General features: G+C 41.8%; 1 protein-coding gene across 4 annotated transcripts in view; it reads left to right on the top strand.

The window, feature by feature from the left end:
- The window catches only part of ankrd6b (ankyrin repeat domain 6b), a 201,692-nt gene extending 177,603 nt beyond the window's left edge, over window positions 1-24,089 (top strand). For all 4 annotated transcript variants that reach the window (XM_080192773.1, XM_080192770.1, XM_080192771.1 and 1 more), the window contains 6 exons: window positions 47-181; window positions 3,638-3,826; window positions 10,014-10,166; window positions 13,446-13,559; window positions 15,995-16,322; window positions 19,063-24,089. In XM_080192773.1, coding sequence (XP_080048899.1) covers window positions 47-181; window positions 3,638-3,826; window positions 10,014-10,166; window positions 13,446-13,559; window positions 15,995-16,322; window positions 19,063-19,631 — 1,488 coding nt within the window. In that variant the 3' untranslated portion in view covers window positions 19,632-24,089. The remainder of the gene's footprint in view (window positions 1-46; window positions 182-3,637; window positions 3,827-10,013; window positions 10,167-13,445; window positions 13,560-15,994; window positions 16,323-19,062) is intronic.
- Window positions 24,090-25,373: the final 1,284 nt, after the last annotated feature.

The raw sequence follows: 25,373 nt of genomic DNA, 5'->3' as shown, positions 1-25,373 counted from the left end.
GGAGGTGGTAATGATCTGGTTACTTATTCTTTCTGTTCTGAAACAGGGAAGTGTCTCAGTTGATGATGCCCACAGCAGTGAGCAAGGACATCAGAAGAAAAAAAATGGGGATGATTTAATCAGAGTAGCTACACCAGAACAGAAGAAAAAGCGGGAAAGAAAGAAAAAACAGAAGGAAAAGGTAACTGTGGGCCTTTTTATATATTTCATTAAGAACAAACTAGGGTCAATTAACGAACAAACTATTGGATAAGTAACTGAATTACTTACATACAATATTAATAATGGGGGCTGGTAAATCCCCCATGAACTTATGTTGCTTCTTAAGAAAGGGTTATTTTCAAGGCCACATTTCCAACGGATACAATCTGTGAGTCTGTGTCAATCAAAATCAAACACTCAAAACAGCTACTGGATAATATCAGCACTCTGAAAACGAGGGTGGCACAGTGGTTAGCACTGCAGCATCACAGTGCCTGTGATCCGGGTTCAGTTCCCGGCTTGGGTCACAGTATGGAGTCTGCACATTGTTCCCGTGTCTGCATGGGTTTCCTCCTGGTGCTACGTTTTCCTCCACAGTCCAAAAGACGTGCTGGTTATGTGCATTGGCTATTGTCCTTCAGTGTACCCGAACAGGTGCCAAAGTGTGACGACAATGGGATTTTCACAGTGACTTCACTGCAGTGTTAATGTAAGCCTACTTATGACTAAAACTTTAAAAATTTCCATCCGTTCCATTCAAGCAAGTGTAAAAATTCTGACGTCATTACTGTTTCTAACGGTAGTCTAATTCACACGTGATATCTTTTGATGAAGTGATGACTGCAAAGGATCTTGTACAGTTTTTGAAGATAAGCAAAGAAGTTCTGCACAAAAACAAACAATGCTAGAAAATCTCAGCAGGCCTGACAGCATCTGTGGAGGGAGAACAGAGTCAGCATTTCAATGACCAAATGTTAGCTCTGTTGTTCCTTCACAGATGCTATTAGACTTGCTGAGGCTTTCCAGCATTTTCTGTTTTTGTGTCAAATTCCAGCATCCACAGTAATTTGCTTTTATTTTAGAGAAATTCACTAGCCTGTATCAGTAAGTGGAATATCTGATCAGTAATCTTTTTGCTATTTGTGGGACCTCAGAGTGCACAACTGACTTCTGCATTTCTCCATGTTAAAAGAGGGACTGCATTTCAGTAGTGTTTAATTGGCCATGAAGAGCTTTCGCTAATCATAGAACTTAGAACACTACAACACAAACAGGCCCTTCGGCCCACAAGTTGCGCCGATCACATCTATACCTACCAAGCCATAGAACTATCTGTAACTCCCAAGCCCATTAGATCCCGTATACTCACCGAGAAGTCTTTTAAAAGACCCCAGCGAGTTCACCTCTACCACCACTGATGGCAGCCGATTCCACTCACTCACCACCCTCTGAGTGAAAAACTTACCCCTAACATCACTTCTGTACTTGCTTTCCAGCACCTTAAACCTGTGTCCTCTTGTAGCGACCATTTCAGCCCTGGGAAATAGCATCCGAGAATCCACCCTATCTATACCTCTCAACATTTTATAAACCTCTATCAGGTCGCCTCTCAACCTTCGTTTCTCCAGGGAGAAGAGACCTAGCTCCCTCAACCTATCTTCATAAGGCACACCTCCCAATCCAGGCAACATCCTTGTAAATCTCCTCTGCACCCTCTCAATAGCTTCCACATCCTTCCTGTAGTAAGGCGACCAGAACTGTGCATAGTACTCCAAGCGGGGTCTGACAAGGGTCTTATAAAGTTGCAGCATTACCTCCCGGCTCCTAAACTCAATCCCTCGATTAATGAATGCCAGTACACCATACGCCTTCTTGACCACATCCTCCATCTGCGAGGCCGATTTAAGAGTCCTATGGACCTGGACTCCAAGGTCCTTCTGCTCTTCAACATAGCTAAGACTCCTACCCTTGATATTGTACTCCTGCATCCCACTGGTCCTGCCAAAATGGACCACTACACATTTATCCATGTTGAAGTCCATCTGCCACTTCTCCACCCAGTCTTGCATCCTATCTATGTCACACTGCAACTTCAAACATCCCTCCAGACTATCCACAACACCACCAACCTTCGTATCGTCGGCAAACTTACTAACTCATCCCTCCACTTCCTTATCCAGGTCATTTATGAAAATGACAAACAGCAAGGGTCCTAGAACAGATCCCTGGGGCACTCCACTGGTGACTGACCTCCATGCAGAAAAAGACCCATCCACAACCACTCTCTGCCTTCTGCAGGCAAGTCAGTTCTGGATCCACAAGGCCAAAGCCCCTTCGATACCATGCCCTCTCACCTTCTCAAGAAGTCTTGCATGGGGGACCTTATCAAATGCCTTGCTGAAGTCCATGTAAACCATGTCCACCGCTCTTCCTTCGTAAATGTGTTCAGTCACATTTTCAAAGAACTCAACTAGGCTCATAAGGCACGACCTGCCCTTGACAAAGCCATGCTGACTATTTCTGATCATTCTAAACTTCTCTAAATGCTCATAAACTTTGTCCCTCAGAATCTGCTCCATCAACTTACCAACCACTGAGGTCAGACTCACCGGTCGGTAATTTCCCGGGCTATCCCTGTTCCCTTTCTTGAAAATAGGAACCACATCCGCAATCCTCCAATCCTCCGGAACCTCTCCCGTCTCCATCAACGATGCAAAGATCATCGCCAGGGGCTCTGCCATTTTTAAGCTAATTTCATAATAAGATTTGAAGCTATTTTCATAAATGACCTGGATGAGGAAGTGGAGGGATGGGTTAGTAAGTTCGCCGACGATACGAAGGTTGGTGGTGTTGTAAATAGTCTGGAGGGATGTCAGAAGTTGCAGCGTGACATAGATACGATGCAATCTTTAAAACGTAAAAAGCAGAAGTTGTATATTTCCAATGATAAGTTAAAAATGTGGAAGGCAACTGAACTCATCCACTCACCTTTCCATGATTGGTCCTGGATGCTAGTGATTATGGTGCTGGAATAGCAACCCAGAGGTTGAGTTCAAATCTCACCAACGCAAGGTGTGAAATTGAATCCAATAAATCTGGTAATATATGTAGGGCCAAAACTGGAGTATAGCTTGTTCGCGTATGTCCTTCACTGCCTGGTGTTGTCTGGGCTACATATGATCACAATCCCATACAATCTGGTTGATTGCTGAAGCTTCAGGCCAACCAGGCATGAGCAATACATATTGCTTTCCCATTCTCCTTTCTGTTCTAAGAGCAAAGTTTGTTTTTAAAAAGAAGCCAATGTTTTCCCATCAGTGCTTCCCACAAGCCTCTTGAGTGGCCCTTGAGTTATTTCTTTCCTATCCACTAGCCTTTGCAGAAGTGTATTACAGGATTAATTGCTCTGTGTGAATAAGTGCTTCCTGACAACTGGGCTGTGCTTATCTTTTCCTGGTTTGTACATTTTTTTCCTTTCAAAGTTTACATAAAGTGGAACATCAGAGTGTGGCATATTTTCAAGGACAGGTAAGCTGTACTAGCTTAAACACTGAGCAAACAGCTTTATTACTTAACTCAAGGAACAACACGTTATTTTTGATTTGAACACTGACCTCTTTTATCCAAAGTTGCTGAACTTATTACTTTTCCACAGAGTTCTGGTCTTCCTGACCCTCCTCTATTGGCAGACCAGCAACCTCAACAAGACAACGCACACATCAGGAGAAGGAGAAGCAAACATTGCTGCTGTTCCTCAAGTCCACAGCAAACTCTTCTCCCTCATAATTTTCGAGCTTACCAGCTCTACACATTGTACAGGAACAAGGATGGCAAAATTATGCAGGTAAAAGCACAGTGACATTGCTTTCTATTTTATTGCACTAACAATTTGGAATATATTCCAGGGAGTATGAACTACAGTGCATTAATATAACTCATAGAACCAAATAATATCACAAATACATAAACCTGAACAATTTAGCTCAATCAGCCCAAATTTAAGATTAGACTGTTCTTTAAATCGCTCCCTACCAATTATAGTTTTTATCTACAGTTTCACTTTATAGTGACCTTTTCATTCAGATTAATTGTTTTGTGCCCACGATACAAAAAGGAAATTTAATGGGACCAAGCTATGAATTTTCCTCCGTAGCATATAATTATAAAGAACAGTTTGGGCATCAATGCTTATGGCATATTTGGGCACAAATTGCACCTGATTTTTCTCCTCCTGAATTCAGTGGGAAGAAGAACTTTTGCCTCTTGTGCCAGAATTCAGAATAAACAGTCATCCCTCGCCGAGCTCATGTGGTTTTGGCATTGAGGAGGAATGGTCCCCAACATGGTGAAATTCACATAAGAGAGTTTAGTCTGTGACGTAAAATTTAGCTTTACGTGAAATTTCCAAATAATTGACTGTCTGTTAAACTGCATATTTCCCATTTAAAACGTTAATTTGGATCATATCATGCGAATATATTTGGTGAATTGAACTCTGCCCAACTAAATTGAATCTGATTTTTCCCTCACTTTGTGCAATCATAATTGGATGCTGGTGAATCGGAATCATTTTTCTTCCCATCGGTAAATCTGATCAATGCCAGTGCATTAAACTCAAAAGTATGATCTGCATATTCCAGAACCATGTGCACTTGAAGCTCCTTCAACTTTTATGATCTTGAATTTATGTTAGGCTTTTTAAAATATACTTACAGGCATTCTTATTCTGATCGTTTATGGCTTCTTCAGATGATATATTCCAAGTGTTGGAAATTCCTTTGCCCCTGGTGCTCCTTTTCCTTTCCGAGGTTCAGCAATTATGTTTGTACCAGCTTGAGTTTCAGTGTGACACACCATTGATTTTAGCATGATGTGTCCTTCACTTTCCAATTGAATTGTTTGCTCCCACTGACAAACTTCAGTTTGCTTGCTCTTTACTTAACTGTCTTCGGCTAGATGTTGGCAAGTGTGAGGTGGTCCACTTTGGTAGGAAGAATGGTAGGAAGGACTATTACTTACGGGGCGAAAAACTGCAGCAGGCGACGGTGCAGAGGGACCTCGGGGTCCTTGTGCATGAGTCGCAAAAACCCAGCTTGCAGGTGCAGCAGGTGGTCAGGAAGGCGAATGGGATGCTGGCCTTCATAGCGAAGGGGATTGAATATAAAAGTAGGGAGGTCTTGCTGCAGCTGTATAGGGCATTGGTGAGGCTGCAGCTGGAGTACTGTGTGCAGTTTTGGGCGCCGCACCTGCGCAAAGATATTTTGGCCTTGGAGGGAGTGCAGAGGAGGTTTACTAGGCTGATACCGGAGTTGAGGGGGTTGAACTATGAGGAGAGGCTGAATAAACTAGGCTTGTACTCGTTGGAGTTTAGAAGAATGAGGGGAGATCTCATTGAGACGTATAAGATGATGAATGGGATGGATAGGATAGAGGTGGAGAGACTCTTCCCACTGAAAAAAGACAGTAGGACTAGGGGGCACAGCCTCAAGATAAAGGGGGGGCGTTTTAGAACGGAGTTGAGGAGGAACTTCTTCACTCAAAGGGTGGTGAATCTCTGGAATTCTCTACCCATTGAAGTGGTGGAGGCTGCCTCGCTAAATATTTTCAAGAAGCGGGTTGATGGGTTTTTGATAAGAGAGGGGATTAAGGGTTATGGGGAGAGGGCCGGAAAGTGGAACTGAGCCACGACAGATCAGCCATGATCTTATTGAATGGCGGGGCAGGCTCGAAGGGCCAGATGGCCTACTCCTGCTCCTATTTCTTATGTTCTTATGTTCAATACAGACAACTGCCAGGTTGGGGGAGGTGTGTGATCTTTGTGCTGGGAGTGATTATGCTGGCATGCTCAGTCATGAGAAGGATATTGCCAGAGGCTGAGACCCAATACGTCTGCCGTCCAATGAGATATTCCTGAACATAGATGTATTGTCAATGACTTCCTATGTCTATAGCTAAAGTTGAGAGGAATTGAAGGGCCATAGAGTATAACCACTTCAAATTTTTTTTATGTTAGTTGACGTTTTGGCAACTGTGAATGCTGCTTCAATCAATCAACTACCCAACAAAAATCCTCTCCTGTAGAAGGAGCAAGAGAGTAGGAGTGTGTACCGTGTAGAGAGCTGGCAGGAGAAGGGAGGATACAGAGTGAGGTCACATGAGGTGAAGTCAACTTTTATAATAGTTTTTTCTTGATCAGGAATTGCACTTTGTTGAAGTCCCTATAAAACTCCTGAATGAATTAGAAATGTTGCAAGAAAAGACAATGTTACCTTGCTCTTGTCAGCTGTCAAACAGCAGATCCTGCTCTTGCCTCCCATTCCTGCCAGTCTTCTCACCGCTTCTGATTATCTCATTGCTGCTGCTTCCATAACCTGGGGGATTGAGGCCTCCTAATGGGGTTTGTTGAAGTGGTTGCCCATCTCATAGCAAGCATGCTGACCGATCTTGCTGGGGAGAGAGCTACATGGGGTTTCTGGGGAGGGAAGTATGTGGGATGATGGGAATAGGGTCAGGTCATTTTGACCTGACATTGTGTGAATTTGAAGCGTTGCCTTGGGTTTGTATTGAGATCTGTCCAACTTTTTTGTCTGATGTAATATAGTTCATTTTTTATTGTTTCGTAAATACTTAATTTGTGTTAAAAGTCCATCGACAGACTCCTGTGAATATATTCAGTAACTTCTTACCTCCATGGTTTCTAAAGTAAAGTTAGGATCTATCAAGCCAGATTTCACTCTGGGATTTAACTTGCCCATATTAACACCAGCAGGTAAGCCTGCATGCCAATGTCCCAAAGGAATAACGTTGTCTGCATGGAATATTATCAGTGCTCTGTAGTTGCAACACTTACGAATGGCTTCAAGAAATAATCTCTGGCAGTACCCTCTAGACATAATGAGAGCACCCAAGCCCAGTGCTATCAACTGCAGATAAACTTTCCAATTTCAGATCAAAAGGTTGTGTTTCCTCAAGGGGAAAGAGTGCACTTGGGATCAGTAAGCAAACCCTTGTATGAATTTCTAAGCAGTTTGATTTGGAGACTTCAAAACGCCCAGCTGATCAAATAAGAACCTGTTCAGATTACGTTATCTGAACTCCTATAATGGAGTGAAAATATTTGTTTAACACTATATTTTTTGTGTGATGGGTATCTCTATTTGTGAAGCTGACCATTATTTATTTATTACTGATGCAGCATTTGATAAATCTTACAGGGTTTAATAACATCTGCCTCTGAAAAACCTGTATCTCTTTAAACTATTAAAGAATAACACCCCAAAGTTCATCGGGCGGCACGGTGGAACAGTGGTTAGCTCCTCACAGTGCTAGAGACCCGGCTTCGATTCCAGCTGTGGGTCACTGTCTGTGTGGAGTTTGCACATTCTCCCCGTGTTTGCATGGGTTTCCTCTGGGTGCTCCGATTTTCCTCCCACAGTCCAAGATGTGCAGGTTAGGTTGATTGGCCATGATAAATTGCCCCTTAGTATCAGGGGGACTAGGAGAGTAAATATGTGGGGTTGCAGGGATGGGACCTGGGTGGGATAAAGGATAAAAGATAAAAGTTTATTTATTAGTCACAATTAAAGCTTACTGCAATGAAGTTACTGTGAAATTTCCCTGAAGATTGTTGTCAGTGCGGTTTCGATGAGCCAGATGGCTTCCTTCATTTATATAGATGATCTGGAGGAGGGAACTGAGCGTAGGGTGTCGAAATTTGCTGATGACACCAAAATTGGTGGAAGGGCAAATTGTGCGGAGGGTGGGGAGAGTCTACAGAAGGATCTAGATAGGCTGGGCGAATGGGTCAGGAAATGGCAAATGGAATTTAATGTTAGCAAGTGCGAGGTGGTCCACTTTGGTAGGAATAATGGTAGGAAGGATTATTACTTGCGTGGAGAAAAAGTGCAGCAGGCGACGGTGCAGAGGGACCTCGGGGTCCTTGTGCATGACTCGCAAAAACCCAGCTTGCAGGTGCAGCAGGTGGTCAGGAAGGCTAATGGGATGCTGGCCTTCATCGCGAGGGGGATTGAATATAAAAGTAGGGAGGTTTTGCTGCGGCTGTATAGGGCATTGGTGAGGCCGCAGCTGGAGTACTGTGTGCAGTTTTGGGCACCGTACTTACGCAAGGATATTTTGGCCTTGGAGGGAGTGCAGAGGAGGTTTACTAGGCTGATGCCGGAGTTGAGGGGGTTGAGCTATGAGGAGAGGCTGAATAAATTAGGCTTGTACTCGTTAGAGTTTAGAAGAATGAGGGGAGATCTCATTGAGACGTATAAGATGATGAATGGGATGGATAGGATAGAAGTGGAGAGACTCTTCCCGCTCAGAAAGGATAGTAGGACTAGGGGGCATAGCCTCAAGATAAAGGGGGGGCGGTTTAGAACGGAGTTGAGGAGGAACTTCTTCACTCAAAGGGTGGTGAATCTCCGGAATTCTCTGCCTGTTGAAGTGGTGGAGGCTACCTCGCTAAATATTTTTAAGACGCGGGTTGATGGGTTTTTGATAAGAGAGGGAATTAAGGGTTATGGGGAGAGGGCGGGAATGTGGAACTGAGCCAAGACAGATCAGCCATGATCTTATTGAATGGCGGGGCAGGCTCGAAGGGCTAGTTGGCCTACTCCTGCTCCTATTTCTTATGTTCTTATGTTCTTCTGCACTGTAGATTCTATGAATAAGTTGGGCCTAAGAATTAGTCAGGAAAAGGTTAGGTCAATTGATTGAGGCATGGTCAAAAGGGAAAGCTTTTAAAGATGGAGTGAATTGCATTTGTGAGGAGAAAAATGGTTGCAGAGTGTGCCACTCTGAGGGAATGGAAGGGTGAACAAGAGTTAGAGAAGGGTAAGATAAGGCTAGAAGAGATTGGATGAACGAGGCAAGGCTATGGAGTGAATTATAAATGAAGAAGATAAACATGTAGGCAAGCATGGCTTAGTGCAAGATAGGATGAATGTCTTGGAGTTTTGATGAGTTGAAATTTTTATACAGGGTGGAGCTCAGGAGATTGGACACTTCCAATGCCTTACTCCCAGTCTGGAAGTGATGAAATGGATCAATGGTGGAATTAATTAAGATCAAAGATGTTGATATTTTGAAGGTATAAGTAGGCATTCTTGCTGTTACTGGGGCATTCTGTTGCAGACTGTTATACATTCGATTCTCAGAGGCTATTTCCCCGGGTTGAAATGGTCGCTACGAGAGGACACAGATTTAAGGTGCGGGGAGGAAAGTACAGAAGTGATGTTAGGGGTAAGTTTTTCACTCAGAGGGTGGTGAGTGAATGGAATCGGCTGCCGTCAGTGGTGGTGGAGGCGAACTCGCTGGGGTCTTTTAAAAGACTTCTGGATGAGTATATGGGGTTTTATGGGATTGGGGGTTATAGATAGGTGTTGATGTGATCGGCGCAACTCGTGGGCCGAAGGGCCTGTTTGTGCTGTAGTGTTCTATGTTCTATCTGAATACATATGCATGAGAAGATTACAGTGGTAGATTTCTGATTTTTAAAAAATGGTTGCTTGGCAGCACAGAACTTGAATATTGAAAAGAGAGACATATTGCTGAAGTTTTTTTTTTGCACTCGTCAGAGCAAATGTTATAATGCCAGATTTCAAACAATCACACCTATTTGTGCCACAGAAGAAAAAGTTTCTGATTGGTTATTAAATGAGCTGATTGGCTGAGGCATTGCCGTGGAAAAGTCACTGGGGAACAGGAGCTCAAAAAGAATATTGTCAAATCTTGTGCCTTTTTTGAATTAGCTCAGAATTTGGGGAGCCTGTAGTTCCTTGGCAGCATATTGGCCAGATTCAACTTGCCAGCCAGTCTGCACCCCCTCTCTCCTGTAGCATAAATTGGTGATTGTTTGTTTAAAATTTAGCATGCTTGGCTTTGCCCTGCTTGAGTGTAAGATTAAAAGTTTCAGCAGCATGTCTCCTCTTTTGGACAATAATTTAAAGCAAAGCTCTTGTTAAAGTTTACCTGAATTGGTCATTAAAATCTATTAGCCAGTGACCTTGTGTAACTTTGTTGTTCAGGCCCCCATAAACGGTTGTCGTTGTGAGCCACTGATCAATAAACTGGAGAACCGTCTCGAAGCTACAAAGGAAGAGATTAAAGCTGAACTTGAGATTGTGCAAGGAAAATTGAATACAAAACTTGGAGAACTAGAAGGAAGGAATAAACATGAGGTAAAAGAGGAGCATTTCACTTCCAGGTTGTCTATAGATTTTTTTTGACTTGCCAACTCTACAAAGTATTTTCATAATTTTGTCATTGGATAGTTTAAACAGTAATGTTTGAACATATCTGAAGTCGAGTCAAGGGTCTGGCACTCTGGGATTCATCAGCTGGGCAATTTGCTGCAGCTTAGTTAGGTTCCAGGGATGAAATTTATGACTGTACCAGTGATTGTATTACTGGGGTGATATGGTGGCACAATGGTTAGCACTGCTGCCTCACAGCAACAGGGACCCAGGTTTGATTACCAGCTTGGGTCACTGTCTGTGCAGAGTCTGCACATTATCCCCTTGTCTGTGGGGGTTTATTCTGGTTGCTCCAGCTTGTTCTCACAGTCCCAAAGACTGTTGGGTGTGTTGGCCATGCTAAACTTTCCCCTAGTGCACCCAAAGGTGCCAGAGTGTGGTGACTAGGGGATAACTTCATCACAGTGTTAACATAAGCTACTTGTGGCACAAATAAATAATAATAACTGCCTGTGATGACTTTCTGCATAATATTACCTACATGTAGTATGGGGTTGGTTTTTTTTAATACTTGGAAGATTGGGATGCAATCTTGGTTCAAAGGAAATTGGATTGTGGACATTTCTCTTTTGATTGGGATGTTTAGTATTATTTTCCTGGTTGTATTTGCCATAATAGGATGTAACTTTTCCTCCAGCAGCAGAATCCCAGGAATTCCAGGTTACATATTCTGCAGTATTAACTTATGATCACTAATGGGGATATTTGTCCTTGTGGATCTTCCAGTAATTAAACAAAGCCACTGCCTTTCCCTAAAGCGTGGTGTAAGGGGATTTTCTTGGGGTCTTATATTCAGCTGATCTCAGCAAACACAAAGAGTTGCGAAAGACAATATGCATGTTAAAGATGTTCTTTATTTGACCAATGTATTCAGAGAGAGATAGAGGGTTCTAACTTCTCTCTGATGTTACATGACGCGGGTACAACGGATATACGTTTATGAAGATTTGATCCTCCCACCTCATCTATCATCCAAGCTTGTCGGTCCAATTACAATAATACAGTATTTACTTTGGCCAATAGCATTTTAGCTTCCAGCAGAATTAGGAGTTTGTTGGTCAGCTGAACCCAGAGGTCCTTGGTCTGTTTTCTGTCCCCTTTATCAATGGAGATTGAATTGCAGCTGTTCAGTATAGCTAGAAGCTGAATCCTTCTATTCATTTTAATAACCTTCTTGCCTGGCCTGGCCCTGGCATTAGGGTATATCACAGAATACCTACAGTGCAGAAGGAGGCCATTCAGCCCATTGAGCACACGCTGACAACAATCCCACCCAGGCCCTATCATATTTACCCTACTAATCCACATGACACTCCCCTAACACTAAGAAGCAATTTATCATGGTCAATCCACCTAACCTGCACATGTTTGGACTGTGGGAGGAAACCAGAGCACTTGGAGGATACCCAGGCAGATACAGGGAAAATGTGCTAACTTCACACACACACACTGACCCAAGCCAGGAATTGAACCTGGGTCCCTGGCACTGTGAGGCAGCAGTGCTAACCACAATGCCGCTGTGCCGCTCAATGCTCTATGCCTCATTGTTCCAAAAGAATGTGGTCTGCCTATTTAACTAATTTCCCATTTTGTTAAGGGGTAAATTGCTTGTTGGCCAAAGCTGACAGGAAAATACAAAAATACAGTTTAAATCTATAGTTCTTGTTGAAAAATAATTACATATGTGCTTATACAGAAAATATCTTTGTATGTGAGGCATATTGTGATACTTTTTATTTATATAGGCACAATGTGGTCCCTTTTTTAAACTAATTTACTTTGTTTTAGTAGTCTCAAAGTAGGGGGTCTTTTTACCCCTGCTGTACATGGGGAATAGTGTGTTGTGCAGTAGTACTTAACAGTAAATGAGGCAAATCACCTGGTAACCATTTATAGATGAATCCAGCTCTTGACATTTTGACTAAATGGTCTCATTTGGATTGAGCATCATATAATTAACAGGGAATGTATGTGCAAATGCAGTGATGATGTCCAGCTCCAGCTTACCATTTTCATCCTAGCTTCTATGATTAAGACTGAGTTAACTGTCTGTATGGCTTGAGGCTACAGATGAAGCAGTCAGTCATTCTTGGTGCTCAACTTAAGTAAAACTGACGCCATGCTGACACAAACTCCCTTCATCCTAGGTTAATTCACCAAATTTCAATTTTAGTGAGCTTCAAATCCTGTGTCCAGTCCATCACTGAGACTATATACTTCCATCTTCAAACCATTGTCAACTTGACTCAACCTTTTTATTCTGCTTGAGATTGCCTTCAAGCAGAAAGGCATTTAATAAAAGGGCATATAAGTGCATGCTACCTGTTCAAACGTCTGACTGTGTGCCTACTGCCAGATGAGGACAAAGCAATTTCTTTTCACTAGGTCAGGATGGGATTAAAGTAGAAAACACACATTTTAAACATAAACCATGACACCATCTTGATGACCACAATATATGGCTCTTCTGATTTTTTTTTCTCGCTATGATGAAGAAAGCGCTTCTTTGATTGTTTTACATTTAACCTAGCAGAGGATTTCCTGGTGAGAATGCAGGTTTAGTTTGTGTATCATAACAAATTTTTCTTTTAACTCCTTTGACTGGGGAAGCAGTTCTAATTCAACACTGAGATGGCTGTTGTATGTGTGTTATGATATCAAAGTCTCAATCACTCATAAGAGACTGTGTAAACATGTTGTGGGTTCATTTATTAATTCTGAACACAAGTGGACTTGTGTGCTGTGTTCTTCTTCAGGCCAAAGTCAAACTGAGGCTGGATCATATGATACACTTCCTTAAAGTGACAGCATATTGCTATCCCTTAAAGACATATTACCACAGTATGGTCAGGAAACAGCTATAGTTCAGTGTTGAGGTTAACAACCCATTCAATGTCTACAGTGTGATTGGTTGTGATGCCACCAGGAATGAATGTCTCAGGGCAGGAGTTGAACACATGGGCGATGATCAGACTTGGATGACTACAATCACAATTTGTGCTGTTCCCCATGTCCCACTTGACCAAATAAATAATGGTATCATCTCCTTCCATCTGATATTTCCTTTTGAAAAAATAACTGAATTATGTGTCAGCTCTGTCTTGGTTGGTGGCATTCTCATCTGAGTCAGAATCAGTCTTGTGTGATTTTCCGTACAATTACAGAAGCTTTACTCTGTGTAAATGTTTTACTTTCCAAACTCAGATCAGAGTTTTAGATAAGCTGACATCTGAGAGACTCTCAGCAGAAAGGACAGAATGTCTACATCGTATTGACCAGCGTGCTTTACTAGAGAGACTGGAAGGAGACAAACGCCAGGTAAAACCACATCTCCTGACCACAACGAGGTTGCATTATGTACTGTGAGAATCCTGGGAAATCCTCACATTGGGTTTACTATTAATTATCAAGAGCTAACTTAAATATATATCAGACTACATATGAAGGGTTTTTTAAATTAGGTTTGATATGAAGTATATTTTTATTCCTGCTTTGTGATGTGCTCTGGTAAAATGAGGTTGAGAGGTGACTTGATATGAATCTGTGGTTTGGGCCTTCGTCAGCTAGATGGTCAAGTAAACTTCACAGAATACTACAGTGCGGAAGAGGCCCTTTGGCCCATTGAGTCTGCACCGACGCATGAAACGCTCTGACCTGCCCACCTAGTCCCACTTGCCAGCACTTGGCCCATAGCCTTGAATGTTATGGCGTGCTTTCAGGTACTTGTTAAAGGATGTGAGGCATCCCACCTCCACCATTCTCCCAGGCATTCCAGACTGTCACCACTCTCTGAATAAAAAAGGTTTTTCTCAAATCTCCCCTAAACTTCCCACCCCTCACTTTTAACTTGTATCCCCTTGTAACTGACCCTTCAACTAAGGGGAACAGCATCTCCCTATCCAGCTTGTCCATGTCCCTCATAATCTTGTACACCCCAATCAAGTTGCCTCTCAGTCTGCTCTGCTTCCACAAAAACAACCCAAGCCTATCAGGCCTCTCTTCATAATTTAAGCATTCCATCCCAGGCTGGATCCTGGTAAATCTCCTCTGCACCCCATCTAGTGCAATCACATCCTTCAGCAGTAACCTAGCAGTGTGTGAAAATTAATGGCTTGCTGTGTAAGAAAAACAAATACAATTCTGGTGGCTTAGGCAGAAGGCACATAAAACAATAGTGCCTTGAAACCGGGACAAGGCGGCTGGATGCCAAGGCCACCATGTTCTCCTTGTTTAGCCAGGCACCAGTATTGATGTATCAGCTGACTGGTAAGGGTTAAATTGTAGAAAAATGAGGATTCATAAGACGCTACCTTGGTTCAGAGTGTGCAAGATGTATTTTATAACTGGCTTGTTCAAATAACAGTAGGAAACTGATGGTTAAGGTAAAAGTAGACATATAGGCAATATACATCATAGATCATAGAACCCTACAGTGCACAAAGAGGCCCTTCGGCCCATCGAGTCTGCACCGAACACAATCCCACCCAGGCCCTACCCCCATATCCCTACATATTATACCCACTAATCCCTCTAACCTCCACTACCCTGGACACTAAGGGGCAATTTCTTAGCATGGCCCATCAACCTAACTTGCACATCTTTGGACTGTGGGAGGAAACCGGAGTACCCAGAGGAAACCCACGCAGACATGAGGAGAATGTGCAAACTCCACACAGACAGTGACCTGAGCTGAGAATCAATCCCAGAACCCTGGAGCTGTGAAGCAGCAGTGCTAACCACTGTGCCACCGTGCCGCCCCTATATAACATATGTGCACAGTCTAACCACTTTGTCACATTGCACAAAAACACAAGAAATAGGAGAAGGCCACCAGGCCCTTCCAACCCAGAGGTGTGAAGTATGTTTTTTTTTAAGGTGTTTTGAGGTCAGTTTTTTGACAGGAGTTCCTTTTGACCCTCTTGACCTCTGCCTCCATCAGATCTTCTGAGACTCTGTTGAATGAGCAGAGTGATCTGTAAATTATGGTGGAAGAGTATCGCCTGGCTATTTTTGTTTTTCTTTTGTGTAGTCTATTCTGTGCGCTTCTCTCATTTTCCCTCCTGCTCTGCTCCATTAAAAGGGTTTATTTGAGGAATCCCTACAATGCTGAAAGAGGCCATTTGGCTCATTGAGTCTGCACTGATTCTCCTAAGAACATCCCACACAGGCCCTCGCCTCATAACCCCATGCATTTACAATGACTAATCCACCTAATTTACACATCCCTGGACACCAAGAGGCAATTTAGCATGGCCAATCCACTTAATATGCGCATCTTTGGACTGTGGGAGGAAACCCACACAGACATGGGGAGAACGTGCACACTCCACACTGTCACCCAAGGCCTGAACAAAACCCAGCTGTGAGGCAGCAGTGCTAACCATTCTGTCACTGCACCTTGTCTATTCCTTTTATCATTTTGCATACTGTTGACAAATCTTCCTTCTTGGTTTGAGAGAAAATAGCCCTAATTGCTCCAGCTTTTCCTTGTTCAAGGTAAATCTGTTTTGTACTTGTTCCCCCAAAATTGTGCACAGTATTCTAGTTTTAACCTGTCATGTTGTACAGCCATAATGTCCTCATCTGCTTTTGTATGAACTTCTAAATCCTATTTGTGTTGCAGCTTTTTAAATAATCTGTTCACTTGTTCTGAAGAATTTGTGCCTTGCACACACACATTACTTTGTTGCTCCACCACATTGACATCTGGTTTGACGATATTGTCTGCTGAATCATTCCCATCTTCTTTGCAGTCTTCAATGGTGGACGATATGAAATCGTGGTGTTTGTCCAAGCTCCAAAATCTGGAGCTCAAACTGTCGGGAGAACTGCGATCTAAATCCACAACCCCTGCAGCCGAGAACGTGCCAGAAACTCTGAACACCGATCCCATCCAAAGCATCGGGAACCATGGAACAGCCGAGACATATCCGGCTACACAGCAAGCTGGAGAACAGCCACCACAGCCCTACGTCAATCTGCACTGCAGTTTGGCGGAAGAATCAGGAGGTGCCAAAGTCCAATGTTCAGACGAGATGTCAGGCAGACAGTACTTTGTCATTCAGCAGGATACTCCATCAGGTACAGAGTTACAGCCAGACATACAGTGTGTATGAAGCAGTTAAAACAAATCTTCATCCTTCATTGGTAATATGAGAATTTTAAGCAGATCAAGGCGTGGTATTAAAGATGATTAAAAAGCATCAATCCTACGGAGGGTAGAAGTAATGTTTGGCACAAGTTCTGATATTCCCTCTCAGCATGAGTTTTAACCATTAGAGAACAATTCACCTGCATAATTAAAGAAACAGCTGCTCATCTGGATGAAAATGTTCCCTTGATTCCTAAAGTTTGTTTTCTAAATCACTCAGTGGAAGTCTGTGAACAAAAAGGAAATGGTAAAGATGCGATCAAGGAATTCAAGAAATTGGTAGATCCTTAAGAATCATTGAGTGGATTTTTCAAGTGGGAGATGGGCAACCATAAATGTTAACAAACTACTGAGACATTAAGATATTAATCATATAAGCAGATAGGCTATATCTGATCCAACCAAATCTTGATGGATGAAGCTGACGGAGGAGACAACTGCCAGAGTGTGGAATTGTTTTTTGAACGGTTGGGGAAGGGAGCAACTAGCAAGAACCATAGTTACTAGAGCTGTCCAGGGATTCCAGCAACCCTGGCTGTGGGCAGAGTAGATGGAGTTTCTGCCTAGCACTGTGATCCTGGGCTGAGGTCATTTACATAACTCGAGTATTGTTGAAAAGAGACAGATTGTCAAAGCTTTTCATCTTTCACTCATCAGGACAATCATGAATAACAATATCAGGGGAAACAATGGGTGGAAATTGCACAGAATGCTGGATCGAGTGAGAAAAGCTGTGTGAAACTCGCCAGCTTCACTGGCACTTTTTCTTGCCTGGTTTAATGGCACTTTGTGCAATTTCAATAGATCATGCATCCACCTAGAGGGATAAAGCCGAAACACCAGGATTCTGAGATTAAGGTGCCTTTATGCTATATTAATTGGGACAAAGAATACAAGAGCAAGGTGGTTATGCTGAACTTATACAAGACACTACTTAAACCTCAGCTGGAATAGCACATATAATTCTGGGTGCCACATTATAGAAAGGATGTGAATACATTGGAGAGAGTGTAGCAGTGGTTTAAAGAATCATTCCAGGACCTTCAGTTAAGAAGATAGATTGGAGAGGGACTGTTTTTATTGGAGAGAAGGAAGTTAAGAGGAAATTTGAGAAAAGATGGTCAATCATGAGGGGACTGGACAGAGTAGATAGGGAAAATCTCCTCCTGCTGATAAAAGAATCGAGAACGAGAAAGCACAGATTTAAAGCGATGTGCTAAAGAAGCAAATGTGATGCAAGAGAAAACTTTTTCACACAGCAAGTGGTTTGGGTGTGGATGCACTGCCTGAAGTGTGGTTGGTGGAGGCAGGTTCAATCAAGGCATTCAGGAGAGGCATTAGATGATTATTTGAATAAAAACAATGTACAGGGGTACAGGGAAAAGGCAGGGGAATGGCACTAAATCACATTACTCATGTGGAGAGCCAGTGCAGACATGACAGGCCTCCTGCACTGTAACAATTTTGTGACTTTGTTATAGATCATCATGATACAGTGCTATAGCATAAAGATCTATGGCTTCCTTAAGTGAAACACTGTTGAATAGGCTAGCAATGTTAATTGAGCATATGGACACAGCATTGCTAAAAATATGCAAATCCTGTATGGTGTTCACAAACTTGAAGAAATCCTCCACTCTATATCTGGAAAGCTTGTTCAGATCTGGTTGCAACAATTTCCCCAACCATTTGGCCAATTAATGCTAATGCAGAACCTGTCATAGATAAGAAGTAAAGGAACATCATTTTTATGAGGCTTGGGCAGCCCACACATATGCAGTGAGCTGTGAGGACGAATCTTGTCATATATATCACATGACAGCTCATTATTCTTATCCAATCCAGTTAAGTATTCTTTTAGCTTACTTTTGATCAAGACTTCCCGGCCCTGTTGAGCAGCAAGTACACTGGATACAAATTTGGACTCATTGTAAAGAATAATGCTTAGTATGCTAAAAATTAGCTAATAACGAATTTAAGGCTGTCAGTAGAGCTTGCAGTGTGGTGTATTTGCTTGTTCTGGAAGCTACATTAGCGTGCTGTTCTTTGCAAACAGAAAGAACATGTGCATGTATTGTGCTTGTTTCACTGAAACAAGTAAGTGATGGCCATTCCTCAGGGCAATGCCTTAATACCTGGTTTAATTTTTTTTTAAATAATGCTTGGCAGTTAACTGTCAGTCAACATTGTTTTCATTTTCCATGACGATGCCTCTACCAATCAAAGTCTACTTGCCAACCAATCAGCATTCTTTTCTTATACATTATGAAGTTTCTTTGGCATTGGTATTCTTGCAATAGCCCTGATGAGTGCAAGATGAAAAGCTTTGTAAAATGTTTTTTTCCAGCAATTTTCAAATTCTATACTACCACTTACATACATAATTAGATGCTGTGTCTATGCCTGTGTTATTTCAGCCCAACCAGTGCAACAGGTGGAGCAGCACTCTGCAGTTGTGACATAGTTGAAGGTTCGGGTCTCTTACTTTGGCTGTCACATTAGGAGATCCTGAACCACACTTCAGTTCATTTCCTTCTGAATGGGTCCCATATGTAGCATAGACCATTTGCTGACCATACATGGACTGTCAGGATTTTGATAGGTGCCAGAAACCACAACCACTTAAGAATGAGATCATGATTGTCACTCATAATATTTTTGTTTTCACAGAAACAGTACAGCCCGGACTCTCCGCTCCCAATTCCTCCACAATCACTGCCCAGGCAACTTCTCTTCCAGCTGTAAGACCAAAGGAAAGGGCTGTTTACTCAGCTCCCTCTGCTAAAACAGCCCACGAGTTATCACCTTTGGAGCATCCTTTGTCCAAATTTGGGCATGTAAGATTCCAGACTTCAAGTGAAACTTCAGTGGTAAATACAGACCAAGCAGTGAGTGTTCATCCACTTCGAGGATACAATCAAAACAAAAGCACCCAAACTAAAAAATCTCTTGGCGTAAGGCACAGGCAACAACCAGGCAGCACAGTGCTTTCTGCTACACTGCGCACGGACCAACCCAGCACACAAATCAAAGAGAGCTCACCTGTGCTCGAAATCACACAATACTTTTTTGAGGCAGTTTCCACACACATGGAGAAGTGGTACGAGAGGAAGATTGAGGAGGCAAGATGTCAAGCTGATCAGAAGGCCCATCAGGATAAAGTTGCATTGCTGGAGCAGATTGAAAATTTAGAAGAAGAACTACAGAAACTTAGGACTAAAATGCAGAAGGATAGCTAGCAGATGCCAGTTCACTCAACGTATGTGTGAGCCTTCACCTAAAAGGAGACTAGCATTTTAAAAAATGCATAATTTGAGTTTGTCGGTCCCAAAGCTACAGATTCAACCTGAGTTTTTGACATCCTTCTCTACCCTAGAACCTCCCCATAATCTATTTAAAAAATAGATTACACAATGTAAAAACCAAACTTGCTGATAGACCTTGTGGATCTGTATTGTACACTGTTACTCTTGCAAAAGGTTGCAAATATGTATATTCTGAGCACTTTGGTATCCAAGATGGGAATCTCCCACCCAAGAAGAGGAATTTCAATTCATGAATACATTGGGAGGTGGAGAGAGGGGGTTGATGTTTGAGAAGTTATAGCATTATATCTGTGCAGTTTTCTAGCCCTTACATCAGATTGGTCTTGTACATGGACATCCGCATGACCGATTAAGGATTCAATGCTGATGTGGAGACATGAAGGCCATAAGAAAGTTAAAATAACTTTTTGAAAGATGTCGTGAGTGATTCAGGCTGTTACATCCATTTTTCTTGGCTCAGTTAGTTTCAAAGAATCTCAGCTTTAAGTTCTCATGTTACCTTACTGTGGTTTACTCTTGGAAACGGATTCCCACAATCTTTAAGTTTTCTAAAAAAAAGGAAAGGAAGGCTGACAAGCCGGAGCGATGGTACCAGAGGAAGGCATTGCCACTATTGCTATTAAGAGACATGAGCTTAACTGGAATTAGCATAAGCAGACAGTTTGTTTTGTGCAGTATCAGGCAGTAAGCATTTTTGAGAGAACCTTTTAAAATGTACTAGGTTTCGTATAGCATTGTTTGTGGTCTCTGGATTGGGAAATTACACATCACTGGGAGAATTTACAAGCCAGAATCTGTCAACCACGGTATCAGGAAGCAGGATTCAACATGAGTGGAGCTATAACATTAGGGAGGGAGCAGAGACCAGGCTGAACGTGTGAAATGCCTGAGGGGACCAGAGAGCTATTCCAGCAGCCAAAAAGAACAAAGAGCATTACAGCACAGGAACAGGCCCTTTAGCCCACCAGGTCTGTGTTGACACGGATGCCTCTCTAATATTTTCTTGCCTGTATGTAGTCCATATCTATTTCCTGCCGATTCATCTATCTATCCAGACGCCTCTTGAACGTTGTTATCGAATCTGCTTCCACCACTTCCTCCAGCAACGCGTTCCATTCACCACCCTCTGTGTAAAAAAAAACTTGCCTCTTACATCTTTTAAAACTCCCCCCCCCCCCCACGTCCAACCTATTAATTGACGCCCCTGATTAATTGACCCTTCAACCCTGAGAAAAAGACTCTGACTATCCACTCTATCCAAGCCTGTCATAGTCTTGTAAACCTCTATCAGGTTCCCCCCTCATCCTCCAATGAAAACAATCCAAGTTGTTCAACCTTCATAGTCCATATCCTCCAAGCTAGGTAACATGTTGGTAAATCTGTTCTGCACTATTTCCAATGCATCAGCAACCTTCCAGTAGCATGGCAAGTAGAATTGTACACACTACTTCAAAAGCTCCCTAACCAAAGTCTTATACAGCTACAACATGATTTTAAGTTCTTATACTCAACACCTGACTGATGAAGGCCAGCATGCCATATGCCTTCTTGACCACCTTGTCCACCTGAGTTGCCACCTTGAGGGAACTATGGATCTGCACACCAAGATCCCTCTGTACGCTACTATCTCTAAGAGCTCTACCATTTATACTTTCCTTCTGCAGACCTTCCAAATTGCATCACCTCACATTTGTCGGTCACATTTGTTAGTGTACAAATGCAATGTAGCAGAAGTTAGAATTACTTGATAACCAACAAGAAAAAATGTACAGATGAAGTACTGAATGTTCTTGCCAATTTTGAAAGATGTCAGTATGAACCCTTCTAAATTTACAGCCCTGATTATTATAAAGTGCAGCCTATTTTCAAAGTTTAACTTTTGTCACAACTGGTACAAATGTTCAGTTTTTAAAGAATTGATGATTCTGCTAACCACCTTTAAGGATCACCTACTGACAGCAGAATCAAATGGCGGCTAATGTAGCAAGTGAGACTGAAACAACTATGCAAGCAGAAACCATCAAAGTGATGACAACAACGTGTTCAGTAACTAGAAAATGTTGAGCACTTTGCTTTCTTTTAGCTTACACATCCTGCTTACAAACACGAGAACACATGCGTGGCTGACTAATGAACACATAGAACAGTGCAGCAGAGGAAGAATGTGGATATTGTCACTGATATTGGAGCTATGCAAACTACATCCCCAAGGTACTAGTTATAATTTAGATTGACAACATAATGAACTACTTGACTTTATAGTATCTCATCTTTTTAAACTTTTCTAAAATCTAACCCCTATGTTAGAAGTACACTGCTGACCTCCAAAATGTTGGTTAGAAAATTGAAATGTTGTAAATGTACACCACAGTATTGATTTTTTAAAAACTTTGGTTCATTTTGTACATTTTTGAAAATATATTAATTTCTAGAAATAACATTGCTTACGATATAGTGTACAGGATATGTCTTACCATGTCATGGGATGTAGGTCCTAATAAATTACATGTTCACTGGACTGTAAGAAAAGTTTTCATTGTAAAACTGCCTTCTGTTTATAATAGTGGACCAATTTCTACATAATTTGCAACATCACAGTTGAAATGACAACTCACTTAAATCATTGCTTAATGCTTCTATGATATTTAAAGATTATTGAGTTATTATTGAATTATTTATTCATGGAATGGAGTTCGTGGAGTGAAACTCAATCTCACTGTGCTGATTTTTTTTGAGTTTAAGGGTTGATTTTTCATATGTGATCTCCCATAAAGCACATCCGATATCAAACTGGAATCTCACCATTTTCTGCTGTGATGGGTGCCCATTTGAAACAAATATTGCTTACGTTAATAGAGCTTCTAACACTGGTTGAAAAGTCCAGATCAAAATTGATGATCAGTTATGTGGAACTTACTCCTCATTTGTTCTGTGTCTTTAGAAGTCTAACTAGGGACTGCTTGAATTCATCCCATAAACATTTCTTCACAGCTTCATTTCTGTGGGAGCAAAAAGGAGCTTAAATGTTCCTCCAAGTTCCATATGAAATACTCAGTGATTGCTGACTCAAGGTCCCCCTTGCTGTGGTCCTGGACCCATGCCTTGATGTCAGAGCTAGATCCAATTCCAACTCCTAATGATAAGCTGCAGTCAGAGTTGTCCTGTTTCATACAATGATGCTGACAAATGATGTATTGACATTGAATGCTATTACCATCGCTGACTCCCCCACCATCAACATTCTGGGCATTACTATTGACCAGAAATAGAACTGGACCAGTGATATAAATACTGGGAGTTCTGCGGCGAGTAACTCACCATGTACAAACCATTAGTGTGACAAAACGCTCTCCACTTACCTGGATGCAGCTCCAACAAATTTGACACCATCCAGAGCAAAGTAGCTCACTTGGTTGACACCTATTCCCCCCCAACTGATGTATTATGGCAGGATTGTGTACCATCAACAAGATGCACTGCTGTAAATCACCAAGGCTCCTTAGACAGCACACACAACCTCTCCAAATTCAGAAAAGGGGCAGCAGATGCGTGGGAACAGATGTCAGTTCCACTCCAAGTCACACACCATCCTCACACGAAACTATAATCACCGTGCCCTAACTATCGGCAGATCAAAATTCTGGAACTTCCTCTCTAACAGAATTGTGGTTGTACGTACACGACTTGAATTGCAGCAGTTCAAGAAGGCAGCACACCACCACTTTCTCTAACGTAATTAAGACTGGGCAATAAGCCAGCAATGCCCACATCCATGCACACGTTTTTAAAAAAAGGCTCATTGCCATTGTCCCATTGATTTTACTCCAAAAACAACTGCCACTTGAATTTGTCTCTCTTCAATCTGTATTACTAGTAATACAATAGGCACTTGGATCTACAACACTGTAAAACTCCCACTCAACATGGGAGTAATTTAACTCCACTATAAAATAAGCAGGTTCAGGATGCAACCAGCAGATGCAATACTGTGATAACATTTGATCATGTTTACATTTTAAATACATCAGAAAGGTCTATTGTGCTACTATAGTACAGTTTGTCTCAATAATAGTAGCTATTACTTACTGGTAGGTTTAGTTACTTATAATTGCTGAAACTTGTTCGTAATTTCTATATACCCTGACAGAAAAACACTGCGCAATTTCATTTTTATAAAAACAGTATTTTCTTAAATCAAATAAGCTGATTATCTGGCTGTGTTTGCATGTAATTGTTCTACATTACTATTTAAATCTGTTTATGTAAAGTGTGTTCCCTGATGCAACCTCAACTGTGTACCCCATGACTTTTTAAAAAACGTAATTGTGTTTTTTTTTTAAAAGAATCCCTCTGCGTTCCAGATTGTAAAGAATAGATGAATTGGTCTGGATGTATAGCTAAAGACTTTCTTGAACTTCTGCTGTGAAGTTGGACCCTAGAGGATAGCAAATAAATCAACATTTGTTCAAAATTATGATTTTAATGTTAAACTGACATATGATTGGAATACAAGAACAACTTGCAATTTATATAAAGCAGCAGCCCTCAGTTCTCTGGCACCTTGAGCAGGGTAAAACATCTCAACACTGGCAATTCTATCCTCCTGTGCAGCCCCAGTTTTTATCTCAATACCACCTGAACCCTCTCTCAGCCCCTCAACTTCTTTGTCTCCTCCTCAGTCACAAGCTCTAAAGTTTCTGTATGTGGCTTAGTGTCAGATGTTGTTTGATATTGCTCCTGTGAGGGCAGATGCTAAGAAATAGCAGGAGTTATTATTTAAAAACTCTCATTCCTTGATAGAACATAACCTTACAGTTAAGGAAATCAAAACTTGTTCTGATGTTATAATATAAAACAGCTATAAAATCGAAATACATTTTCTCGAACTCTGACAAGCTGAAAATTTGAGAGAATATCAAGTGCATCTCATTTCAGCTAAATTTGAAGACATTTTCAAAAGCACACTGTGATAATTGCTGTATCATATCTGAATTTACATTAATCTGACTTACCTAATAAGCCTGTGGTTTTCAACAGTTAACTGTTGCTTTGTCATATTTCAACACATTCACATCTCAAAAATAAGGGCATTCTGAATGCAGGATTAATTTTTGACTGCTCCAGCAAAAGCCAAAAACAAAGACTTCACGTTTGTATCTTCCTGTGATTCAATTGTTCCTTAAACTTGCAGTATTCATTAGAATCCCTAAAGTGCAGAAGTAGGCCATTCAGCCCATCAAGCCTGCACCGACAACAATCCCATCCAGGATCTAACCCCTTAACCCCACATATTTACCCTTTCAGCATATATTCTGTCTCAAACACTTTGTTGAACCATACAGTGCGGAAAGAGGCCATCCAGCCCACCAAGACGCCACCGATTCTCCGAAGGATTATCTTATCCAGGTTCCTACCCCTCTTCCCCCAAATGCGGCCAATCCACCAAACCTCTGCACCTTTGGCCTCTGGGAGGAAACCAGAGCACCCAGAGGAAACCCACACAGAAACAGGGAGAACATGCAAACTCCACACAGTCACCCAAGGCCAGAATCAAACCTGGGTCCCTGACGCTGGGAGAAGGAAATGGCAGGAAACTAAACAATTACTTCATGGAGTAAGATACAGAAAATATCTCAGAGATATTAAAGAACCAAG

The sequence above is a fragment of the Carcharhinus amblyrhynchos genome, chromosome 7, assembly GCF_965287045.1.
Source record: "Carcharhinus amblyrhynchos chromosome 7, sCarAmb.v2.hapA, whole genome shotgun sequence".
Lineage (NCBI taxonomy): Eukaryota > Metazoa > Chordata > Chondrichthyes > Carcharhiniformes > Carcharhinidae > Carcharhinus > Carcharhinus amblyrhynchos.
The sequence above is the reverse complement of the archived record's forward strand: the minus strand, read 5'-3'. Positions and strand labels throughout refer to the sequence as shown.